Source organism: Gambusia affinis, linkage group LG12 (genome assembly GCF_019740435.1).
Source record: "Gambusia affinis linkage group LG12, SWU_Gaff_1.0, whole genome shotgun sequence".
In the NCBI taxonomy this organism is placed as follows: Eukaryota; Metazoa; Chordata; class Actinopteri; order Cyprinodontiformes; family Poeciliidae; genus Gambusia; species Gambusia affinis.
This window is the reverse complement of record NC_057879.1, coordinates 20,216,617-20,229,153: the sequence shown is the minus strand read 5'-3', so window position 1 is coordinate 20,229,153 and position 12,537 is coordinate 20,216,617. Positions and strand designations below refer to the sequence as shown.

The window sequence follows — 12,537 nt, the reverse complement described above, 5'->3', positions numbered from 1 at the left end:
TGAGAGGCGATGCCAATCAAACAAGTTCAAATGCTGAGATAATGATGTGGCTCATCTCTTTGGTGAACTGGATTGGTGGATTGCCGCAAAACCTAACTGGAAATTGATTGTGCAGATCCATGCACTGCTTTGAGTCATAAGATGCCTTATCATTGCCTTTTGAAAACCGTTGCAACATTCCTCTAACATGCAGTAATGCGGTTCATTAATCTGAGGAGGAGGAGGAGGAGGAGGAGGTCATGTTCATGTCAAGGTGAAGATCACAGCAGCCTTCAATCTTCGCTCTAATCCTGCTGTCTCTTTGCTAAAGCAGAGAGACAAATCAAAGGTCCACTTCTGCTCACGTGTTGCCCTTAAAAAGTATTCACACCCTTTGAACTTTAATGGGATTTTATGTGGTAGACCAACAGAGAGTGGAGGATAATTGGGCAGTGGAAGCGGTGGCCTTTATTTACAGTAACCCGACTGGAAAGGGGGCAGAAAGAGCAACTAATGGTCCCGGCAGACTTACTTACTGCCTCCATATTTGGTGTTCCTGCTCTATTCCTGAGCCACAACTATAGATCCAAAAAGTAGAGAGTGCATTTGAATCCTCTCTGCCCCGATGCTCCTAAATAAAATACAGGTTGTAGCTGCAGTCTGAAGAGAGTATAGAACCTCATTAAAAAGTTCTACAAAGGACTCCACTCGTGGTTAGTTGTTCTCTATTCTTGTTTTCTTGTGTTTACGTCATGTGGAGGCTTTATGCCCATGTCCCATACTCCATGTTTAGCACCACTTAACAGGTTAGGTGGTAAAAACAGCATTTTGGACTGTTTTTAGTGTTTCCATGTGGATGAAATCATTTCTGGAAACAGTCCCATGTGGACCCTGGTGTTTTCCTCTGGTTTGGATGGGGTGTAAATTAGACACAAACTCTATTAAATAGGTGATCTCTGAAGGCAACTGGTTACACATGATTTAATTTCGGGGTATTAGAGGGCTTCTGCAGGTTTCACCAACTCAAATTTAAAACTTTGTAAGGCCAATATATCCACAGAAATATACAAAATACTTACAGCCAACCAGACAATTTGCACTTACTCATGGTGGACACAAAAAAGCTAGCCAGCTAGCTAGTATTAGCAGCTAGTTACAAGTAGCCTCGTGCACTTGGAATCACATTGTCCAATGAAGATGTTTACATGCAACTCAAACTTTTGCCTGGCAGAAAAGTCCCACTAGAAAAACAGCATACAGTACACAGAATTGAAAAAGTTGGCCTTTAATACGTTAATCACAGGTATTACATTTTGTCCTGGCAGAACAATTTAATCTTTTAAAAAAAATTATATTTTAAGGTTTTAATTTTAGGTACATAAATTTAAGACTGACAACACTGAGTTTCCTTTCACTTCAAAAATATGTAATATTTTGACATAAAGTCAGAATAAATGCTTTCAGGATTGTGGCTGATCAAGGGATGAACTACAAATCCACATGCTGCCCCTTCATTACAGGCAGAACCAGGCATTTAGACTTCATTCTGTCCAGCCATCAGAAATCCACCCTAAAGCATGCATGACAAAGGCCTGCAAACCACCGGACAATTAGCTGATTAAAAATGATCAGATGCTGGTTAGAGAGACAAAGTGGGCCTTTAGAATACTCATCTGAAACCCAGCTTCAAATGGAGACACAGATGAGTGCGCGTGTAAAAGCCTGATTCACTGGTGTACGTTGTTTCTGTGATACAGGAGCAGACTCAGAGTTTTCAGCTTTTAATTAGACAGTGAACAGGGCCTTTGACGTGACCTCTTTAATGTTTCCTCCTTGTTAATCAGCGGAATCCCACACAGCCTCCGTCTTGCCTTGTATCAAATGTTAGCAGCCCTTTCTCTCTCTCTCTCTTGCTCCTGCCAGGTGAAGTGTGACCAGTACTGGCCGTCACGAGGAACAGAGACGTACGGGATGATCCAGGTCACGATGCTGGACACTGTGGAGCTGGCAACTTACAGCGTCCGAACCTTTGCCCTCTACAAGGTAAAAACCTGAATAATCCGCATGTTTCTTGCCTGACATTTTGAAGGCTGGGGCATTTAGTGTTTTCTATAAACTGTTATTCCTTTTGAGCATTGAAACATTTAATTTGTCTCATGTTATATGGGAAACTACATTATTTCTGTAGGTTGTGTGTGGATGGAGCTTTTTATTGAATTTAAATCAGTGATTGATTTCTGCATGAAGTCCCTGATAGTGTGTGACGTTCAAACTGGACAGTTTGGTAATAAAGTGCAGCCGAAATTTGGAAAGCGTTATTTGTAGTTGAAACCAGATATTTAAAGATGTTATTTTCTCACTGTCTGAAGTCAAATCAGATCAAATTTATCTTGTTTTGGTTCAGTGAGAATTATCAAAATTGTTTGCATTTCTAAATTCCAGAAAACTTAGCAATAATACTTTTTAAATTTGTTTTTCGAAACTTTCTCAGATCAATATTTCTAAACATAAAATGTTGTTGTGCTTTAATTTACTTTGTCTCTGCTGTTGAATGTAGAATACTATCACAAAATATTTTTACTAGCAGTAATAAATGGTATTATAAAATTGTGAATTGAAACTGTTTCTTTAGTTCATTTGTCTTATTTTTATCTCCAAAGTGTCGTTCTGAAAAGGTTTGAAAACTTACCTTAAAAATTCTTGAAAAGTGGTTGAATTTTACTGTAGGAAAGTGTGTGAACCCTGAATTTAAGTCAGTCCAAAACATAATTTGTTGTCAACAAAATGTAAACAAGACATGAAGTTGGCTGGGACAGCAATTGTACATGAGAGGTCTGAGCCCAGAATAGCTGCAGAAACATACAGGAAGGAAGAAAGAAATCAACCTACAGGAAAGAGACAAAGGTCATGGCATGCGACAATGCTGGGTAATTTCATAGGGTGTGAGAGAAAAGACATAAAATTGGACCAACTTGTGCTTTTCAAATCTCAACTGTACAGCTCCTTTCTAGGAAGCAGCGTGACCTTTTTCATGCTAAAAGAAATGCTTCTCGGCATGAAAACTCAAAAAGCAGCCAATTAATATCCACCGGCCTAATCCCAGCCACCTCGGTTCTCCTACAGAACGGCTCCAGCGAGAAGAGAGAGGTGAGGCAGTTCCAGTTCATGGCCTGGCCTGATCACGGTGTGCCCGAGTATCCCACACCCATCCTGGCCTTCCTACGGCGAGTAAAGGCCTGCAATCCTCCAGACGCCGGGCCCATGGTGGTCCACTGCAGGTGGGTGAAGCCGATGATTGGTTTCAGTTCTGGAAAGAAGTGTGGTGTCCATTTGGGTTCAGCCCTGTTTACTCTGATGCCGCCAAATAAAATCCAGTTGTTGGTTCTAGCATGACGAAATATGGAAAACCTCAGAGAGTAGAAATACGTCTGCAAGACACTGCATAATATTTTAAAGATTAAAGTAATAAATAAAGCAGTAATGGTAATGTATGTTTTGGGTTTTTTTTGTGGTAAAATATGCATTACCTAAAATATTTACCATAAGCAGCCGTTAAAATAAGAAAGAATTTTGTATTGTGATTAAAAAGTAGTGCTTTTTCTTTGATTAATAGTGCTAGTTTAGTGAGTTAACGTCTTGCTACAGTGTCTTGCTAAGGTATTCACATCCCTTAAGCTTTATCAAAGTTTGTCACGTTACAACCACAAACATTAATATTATTTACAGGAATATTTTCACGTGACATACCAACTTTAAGCAGTGTGTAAAAGGATGCATAGCTCTTGAGAGTGATTTGCAGACTTAAAAAAAAAAACCCATCCACACAGCATGATGCTGCCATCACCATCTGAAAAGTGCATCACTATGTTGGATTCATTCCACTCTACTCTGCTTATCCAAAATAAAATCCAGTTTGTGGTTGTAAATATAATTGCATCAATATTTTTTTCACATTTAAAGTTATGAAATGAAGCACTAAAATCCTGAAACTATTAAATATGTCACTTAATATGTTATGATAAAAAAAAACACATTGGAGAAAAAAACCACTGAAGTCTCATCTTCAGTGTTTGTCCTTTAACTGGCCTCAACTTTGTTTTGCTGCATGCATGTTGCAGCCAGCTTGATGTAAAGGTCCATTTATACTTGTTTGTGAACACAAACAGGAACAGAGCTGTGCACCACTATCCAGAAGGTGTGCATATATTTGCATTTGCTCCATTTAGATCCTCTGAGATGATGCACGCTGGTAAAATGTGCTGCCATTTGGCATTATTGGCTTTGCTGGATATTTGATTACCCAGAGAAAGAGGAGCAAAAGAACACAGAGAAGATGATGCGTCATTGTTGTTGTTAAGGTTGGTGAGGTTTCCAAAAAAAGAGGTGAAAAATGACCTAATTTCAAGCCCAGAGATCCCACTTCCAATAGACATCGACCACAGCATCACTCCACAGGGAAGGGAAGGAGAGGCCAAGTTGGAAATGTTACATTTACAAACAGTAACCTTTCAGTCTGTCTTCAATATCCAGTGAAAAAAAAATCAAAAAATTATACTAGGGAAATTCACCCCCACATCAGGATTATAAGTGTATCTGGTGCTTTTCCATTCATTGAGTTGAACAGCTTTCTCTACCACACTATGTAGCTTCAGTGAAAATGGCATTAATTGCCAGCCTCTGTCTCCCTTCAACAGTGCGGGCGTTGGCAGGACCGGCTGCTTCATTGTGATCGACGCCATGTTGGAGCGCATGAAGCATGAGAAGACCGTGGACATCTACGGCCATGTGACGTGCATGCGTGCCCAGAGGAACTACATGGTCCAGACCGAGGACCAGTACATCTTCATCCACGAATCCCTCCTGGAGGCCGCCACCTGCGGCAACACGGAGGTGCCGGCGCGCAACCTGTACGCCCACATCCAGAAGCTCACCCAGCCGCCGCCCGGGGAGACGGTCACCGCCATGGAGCTGGAGTTCAAGGTGTTTAAAATATGCATTTTCTCACATTCTCACACACATTTTCTCCTGCTGCTGCATTTAAAGTGTCTTGTAAAAGTCTTCATTCTCATTTGAAGATGCTGTAATGGGATAAAATTTGAAAAGTTCGGTCTATTTTAATAAGATTCTGTGTGCTAGTCAAACACAAAGTGATGTGTAATTGTGAAGTGGGAGGAAAAGGATACTATTTTAATCCTAAATAAAACCCAGTGCCTTAAGTCACCTGAATGGTGACTGGATTACAGTCCGTTTTAATTTAACTCTAGTTCATTTGCCTAGAAAGTCCGGTACGTTTGGGAAGATGTGATGCAGACTAAAAACCTAGGTTTTTAGGAGGACAAGCATAGTAAACGCCAAGCAGACTGGAAAGCAGGAAGTGGACTGTAGCACAGGGCATTCTGGGTAAGTGCACCCAAAATAAATGCGCGAGTCTGGTGCAGGCCGGAGAAATGGCTCGTGGTCATTTGCCAAAGACAAGTCCTACACTGGTAATATCTCACGTCACTCTAGTTTGGTTTACATTTCATAAAGAAGGAAGTTATGTTCATCTCTTCTTCAGAGGTTTTTGCGTCGTTCATTCAGTGGTTCTTGATGTAGCGCCACCACAGGGGAGGGAATTAATAGGTTTTCCAAAGGGTTTAGTTCATTTGATGCAGTGCAGCGTCAAAGTGAACTGTACCAGTTGATAATGTCACTGAGGCCGTATCCTGCTGTGGAGTTGTCTTCATTCAGTACAGACATGAAAGATGATGAATGAAGTTAAATTCAACTCGATCCCAGAAGAAAACCTGTTGAACGCTGGATTTACCTGCCTGGAATTTATTTAAGGGTATCAGGAGTAAGCAGAGTTTAGTTTGTAAAACATCTCATAATAAAATAAGATCTGTGATTCATAAGGGTGTGAATACTTTTGCAAGTCTCCACAATCCACCAAATGAGCCGATGATCAGGAATCTCCGTGACATTGGGGCTGAGACTTCAGGAGCATCTTCAGCACATCTTTTAAGATTAAATAAGCCAGAACAAAACACTTGTGAACACATCGACCCGGTGACGATTACAAAATGCCTGACACTCGCGCACATACACCCCTACTGGTGCTCAAGGTCGCCGTAACACTGCGCACATACCCTTTTTGTCAATAGCCATTGACTGTGATGTTATTACACACTTTCCTCACAACACGTCCCTGCCATTAGCCCTCTTACGACCATGATCCATTCTGTTTGAACTGATAATAGCATCTACACTCCTGCCAACAAGCGAAAATGAAAGAGTGAGAGGATGATTGTGGCGTACATGTGGGTCTACGGCCTCCATCCCCCATCCACAGTCTGGCCACAACACACTCCGTCTCCTGCAGTAGCATGACAGTCCATACACTCTCCTGTGCCGTCCATCTGCTCTCTGTCCACTGCCAGCACCGTGCTTATGACGCCTACAGTCCGGCAAGCAAACTGGGACTAAATGGGAAGAGAAGTCAGCCACACTTCCTGTCGATATCCACCGTACACACCGGGTGTTTTCACACCTGATGGTCCAGGAGATTTTGTTCAATTGGGAACCAAAATTGCAACATTTGTTACATTTTCAATTACTGCAGTTTGCTTTTACCTGCACTGTGTGAAACGAACAAAACCCTTTGAAAAACTTGTTCACCCTCTCACCTGTCGTGGTGCTGCATCAAGAACCACAAAAGGAAACAATGTGAAAACCCCTGAAGAAGACATGAACACAACTTCCTTCGCTGCAAAATGTAGGCAAATATTGAGTGGTGTCAGATTTCAGTGGTTGTAGGATTTCTTTTTTGTCTTTTGTAAAAAAGAACATGAGCCATTTCTCCCACTAGCCTTAGACTCTTGCATTTGCTTCGGGTGTGGTTGCCCAGAATGCCCTGCGCTTGAAGACCACTTCCTGCTTTTAGAGTGTTCTCCTCCAATCGGACAGAGACGTATGTGTGTAGGCAGACCAGAGTTCACTTTTCTGGTATGCATCAGAGTTAGATTACACATTCACATTTACCCAAAAGAACCAGACTTTTTAGGCAATCAAACTAGTTTTTGATTAGAATGGATTTAAGTGGGCTGTTTAATTTGCTTTTCGCCTGTCAGAAAATGTTTCAAAAGTTCTTGTTTGTCTTCTTCATGTCATTCGTTTCCCTGTCTGACATTTTCCCTCTCTCCTATGTTTTATCAAACAGAGACTGGCCAACTCCAAAGCCCACACATCACGCTTCATCAGCGCCAACTTGCCCTGCAACAAGTTCAAGAACCGGCTGGTCAACATCATGCCTTTTGAGTCCACTCGTGTCTGCCTGCAGCCCATCCGTGGTGTTGAGGGCTCCGACTACATCAACGCCAGCTTCATTGATGGCTACAGGTTAGCAAAGATTAAAAATGGCTTTTAGTCAAGGCAGGACCACTTAGTTTTATATATTTTCGTAGGCTATATCTAGGACTTTTCTGTCAAGAAAATGTTTTAATCAGGCATATTCATTATGCTCTCTGACTCGAGACGGTTGAGACTACTGGTAACTTGCTGCTAATATGTCCTTGCAAACTAGCTAGCTTTTTTTGCATCTATCCTGGGTAAGTGTAAATTTATCATCAGTTGGCTGAATGATGTTAGTTTTTGCCACTTCAGTTGTCAACCCATACAAGGCGAGGTGGATTAAGAAAGTCTTAAATTTGAGTTGGGTGTGGTTGCCCAGAATGCCCTGCGCTTGAAGACCACTTTCTGCTTTTGGAGCGTTCTCCTCAAATCGGATGTATGAGATGTATGTGTGTAGGCAGAGACTCCATGGACACATTCTGCAGGTTTCAGGGTTTAACATCAGGGCTCAAACTGGGCTGCAAGCTGAGCATTGTTGCTATTGAAAGTGGTCTAAGAGGTTTTGAGGCAATAATTTTATTCTGTTGCACAAACAAGAAGCTAAAAAAAAAGAAAACAGACCCACTTTTTATGAGTTCAAAGCCTGTTTCAGTAACAAGAAGCTGATGATTGATGCTTTTCAGACCTCAAAAGGAAAGAAGTTTCTGTTGAGTCATAAACTTGAGGCAGACGCTGACTGATTAGAGCTTGCAACTAAATACTTTCTCCCCTCATATCTACAAAACCAGAGCGGCCCCCCTTCTCCCTGATGAATCAGAGGCATGAATCATCTCCAGAGCTTTGTTGGCGCCCCTATCTGAAACAATCGCTCACACTTTTCCTTCTCATAACAAAACCAATGGCTACCTTCATCCTGCATACCTTAGTCAAAGGGATGAAATGTCAGCTGTGAAGTTTGTGGCTCCTTCCTTCAAGTGGTTTTTGTTTTTAAAGTTAAGATAAGGGTGCAGAGGAATGTCTGACAGGAGTCAGTCTGGCTGAAATACCTTCCTTTGACAATCCCAAACAGGATTTAGACATTGATCAAACTCATTTTCACAGCAGAGTGGCATTTCTTCTTTATGATGATCAGACAGGATGTAATACAGGACTTGATTTTCTTTCTGAATCCTCTCTGCCTGCTGAGGGTCAAAGTAATTTGCAAAAATTTGCAAGGCAGACATGTCATTCAGTTTTGGCATATGACCAGAGGTTGGAACTACTGTTACAGTCAACTTTATGTTAACCTTTCCAATTAGACTCAGCCTGGAAAAACTGCAGGGTTTTACATCATCTGACGAGGATGAAACGAGGGTTTATTGCAGTCGGGAAAAGTCTGCCATTTTCCATGTCTGGTTTTAGAATGAGAGCTCAAAACTTAAACGATCTCCCAACCTTCATTTCTTATTCAAAAACAAAATGTGTACTTTCTTTTTTCCCTCCTTGTTTCTATTTATTCCTTCTTGTGTCTTTCTTGGATGTGTCCTACCTCATTCTCTATTCTTTTTGCATTTTCATCTTTCCATCAAACCTTTCTTCCTGTCTCTTTCTTTTTTGACTTTTATTCTATTATTGTTTCTCTCTCTTGAGTCTTTACTTTTCCATTATCCCACCTTCATATCTTGTGACCTTTTCTACTTGTTTTCCTCCCTTTTATTTGTCCTTCCTTTTGTCATGCCTTCCTTCCTTTCCTCTTGGAAAAGTTTAGTATTTTATATTGTAAACTGAAAGAACAGAGAACTCTTAAAAAACTCAGGAAATTCCACTGCTCTAAATGTTCCATCGTTTGAATTTCAAAGGGATGACCTTTACCTTTTAATTTAAAAACCAATGTCCTAAAGTATCCAGACCCAAATCAGCTTGGACCGTGCCTGTTTTCTGGTGTGAATGATTGTCTAAGGTGACGGATAAAGCCGTATGTGAGCGGATTAAAGCGGCAGTGGGCAGCATCCGGAGTCATTCCCAGCCCTGCCGATGTGGCTTTTCGTCCGCTGAGCCGCCGCCATGGTGCGTGTCCCTGTGTGCTCTGTGAGTCCAAATTGCTTCGTAGAGGGAAGAAGATGAAAAGGCAGCACTCTGTTTTATATCTCTATAAGTGCGGGGAGTGACAGACAGAGCTGGCTCTTCTGTGGTTTAAGTGAAGGGATGGATTTAGTGAGCGTGAAATGCCATTTAATCCATATGGGGTTCTGCTTCGTATTGGGCCATGACAGAGATGACACCTCCGTTCTCCACCTCCCAGCTCCCCCTCTTCTTTCTGCTGCTAATAAGAAGGTGCTCTGCAGAGGCCCACCCTTCTTTGTTGCTGTGTAAATAGTATAATTGAAGCTGGAGTGTTGTAATGAAGTGTTTCTTCCCTTCTCCTGCTTTTCTTCATATTCACTTTCTCCCCTTTTCCTTCTTATTTCTTCCTTATTCTCTCTCTTTCCATCTCCTATGCATCCTCCTACTCACCCTTCCTAATTTCCCTTCCCAACATCATGGCAGAGACAGACATCCGGGCGGGGACCTGTTGTGTGCACCAGAAGCACTGTGTAATTAAGCTGCTTTTAAAACGCGGGCATAAATAAAAAGTAAACGAAGGCCTCCAGTGCCCTTCACCCTGGCGCCTTCAAGAAAAGCCAATAATATACTAAGCTAATGAGAAGCGAACCATTGATTCCAGCTCTGCTACAGAGGGCGCTAGCCTTGGATATGCTCTGATGCAGGCTGGAGTTTTAGCATTGTAATGAGGTTGAAATGAAACAGCATGTCCTGCAGCGCTGCAGTCGTGTGGGATGAGGTGGAGAGGGCTCATCGGGACGCTGCGTGCACAAAAGTCAGGATTGTTGGGTGATATTGGAATTGCTTCAGTTTTGGCTGGGGAACATTTTATGAGGAGGTGAAAGAAGTCTGTCCCATCAGTAAGAACTCTGTCCTATATGGCCTGGATTGTTTCCCTGACCATCCCCATCCTCCTTATGTTCTATCAAATTCCTCTGTCCTCTTTTTTTTAAGCAGTCAAGCCTGCAGATGCAACAATTTCCAAGGATCTGACACATCATGGAGAACTACTATTATTGATCAGATGCTATGATATCAACGCAATTGTGAACCAAATATGCTTCACTTGTCTCAACCACCTGGGGGCGCTCACAGAGCATTAAAATTTCAACAACCGATGACCAGTTAGTCGTTAAATATGTAGAAACATAACCGTATGAGATCCACACCCTTGATCCCAATATGCATACACTACTCAGAAAAAAGTGTGTCAATGCCAACAGAGGTACTTTAAAGTTGACCTTTTAGATAATTTAAATCTATATTTTGGAAATAATTAAGCCTAAAGCAAGATAAAAAAACAAATCATCTTAGATTTGGACAGTTCCTAAAATTAATCATGAGACGCACAAATTCTAAAAGTTTGTACATTTGTAATCTTCAATTATGCTTACAAGCATGGCAATTAATCCTTAAACATTTGTGTGTCTTACGTAGAGATGAGCCAAATAAAATACATTTTAAAAACAGTTGGATAGATTTCATACATTTGGAAACAAATTTAGATTAAATTTGTTTCCAAAAACAAAAAAGGGATTCTGAGGATGTGAATCCAATTTGGCTATAATCCTACAGTAGGATAATGCCCCAACATGCTCAACATGACCACGATTACCCAAAGTGGGTGTGGCTTATGAACAAAAGTGTAAATGTGGTGATGAAGTAAAATATAATGAAAAACATCTTGTTAAATGTTTTAAATGGACCAGAAAAGTTGATGCCGTCCGTCTTCTGGTCTATTTCCAGTGTTTTGTCATTTACACAGTTTAATCTGTAAAGTATTGGTTTAGTCAGCGTTCCTTGTGTTATAGAGCACTAAAGTACATAGTGAAGACAATTGAAAGGTATTATTTACAAATTTCTTGTTTTTATTACCAGACAAATCAATGGTGGGATTTTTGTAAATTTCTGAATGGGTGTCTACCCATGAAAGTGGAGAGTCCTTTCAGCTCGAAGGCGCATATATTTCTTTAGGAGTAAAAAAATAAAAATGGGCATTTATGTAAAAAAATCTGTGCAGCTTGAACACTACAGCTATTCAAACTGCACTGATTTTGAAAAACGCTCTTTTCAGACCAACATTAAGTTGCCATCAAGTAAAAGCTCAGAAACCACTTCCCTTAAGCCATTTCTTACAAAGTTCTTTTTATTTTTTTATCAATGATCTAATAAGTCAACCTGAGGGGGAGACACAGAGGGAGGTGTGCTGGGTGAGGCATGGGTTGGGGTTAGACTTCATAATGAGGACTTGGACCCCTTTTAGAACTGCTTGCCATTAGTTTGTTTGTCATGTCCTTTCTTTTCAGCTTTGGCAAAATCATAGCGTGATTCTTATTCCTCTACACAGATTTCTCTACAAATAGGGGGAAATGAAATATTTCTCCTTGTTGCATAGGCAACAAAGTGACCAGTTGTGACAGTTAGGAAGGGGTGATTTCCTCCCATCTTCAGTTCTGAGACCTACATTGCACTATGATGGCCAGCTGGAAAGAGCACTGCTCGCTCCTCCGCCTCCTTCTCCTCTCTGAGCTTTGCAGATCTTTTTTTCCCTCCTAATTTTAATTTGATTCCGTCTCTTCTTCTATCCTCTCCTCTCTGTTCTCTCTGTATTTGTACGAGCGAGGCCCTGAGCATATTCTAATCTCCCGGTTCCATATTAGAGCCTCGCCTGCAGCACCTTCATTAGCTGTTCAGCCATGGCTGAGGGTGTGTGTGTGCGTGCTTCGGCGGCAGCAGCGCATCTGAATACACATTCAGAGCTGCTGCTCTGATAAATACCTACACCTGAATGCAGGTTTACATGTGCGGCAAACATATGCAAGTGTGTCTGCGTGCAATTATGCATGCTCTTCTGCACTGGCTGTCTCCTTGCTGGTGATAGGAACACTGCTGCCACCTGCTGGTCAACAGGAGAACTGCTCAGGCTGCGCAAAGTCACGTAGGACAGCAGCACTGCTCTGGCATCTCAGAGGATGAGCTCATCTCCAGTTTGGTGAGCATATCGAGTGCCCTCCCTCCCTAATACAGGATTGGGTTACAAAGACGGAGAGAGAGAAGGAGCGATCTATACAAGCTAGAATTGCTCAAAGAGGAGAGTGACCATGAATTATTTACTATGTATATTATGAACAAGAAAAATCTTTGTCA

At 41.5% G+C, this 12,537-nt stretch overlaps 1 protein-coding gene across 19 annotated transcripts in view; it reads left to right on the top strand.

The window, feature by feature from the left end:
* The window catches only part of LOC122841847 (receptor-type tyrosine-protein phosphatase F-like), a 239,707-nt gene that overhangs the window by 219,046 nt on the left and 8,124 nt on the right, over positions 1 to 12,537 (top strand). For all 19 annotated transcript variants that reach the window (XM_044135465.1, XM_044135464.1, XM_044135463.1 and 16 more), the window contains 4 exons: positions 1,903 to 2,022; positions 3,103 to 3,257; positions 4,674 to 4,959; positions 7,178 to 7,356. In XM_044135465.1, coding sequence (XP_043991400.1) covers positions 1,903 to 2,022; positions 3,103 to 3,257; positions 4,674 to 4,959; positions 7,178 to 7,356 — 740 coding nt within the window. The remainder of the gene's footprint in view (positions 1 to 1,902; positions 2,023 to 3,102; positions 3,258 to 4,673; positions 4,960 to 7,177; positions 7,357 to 12,537) is intronic.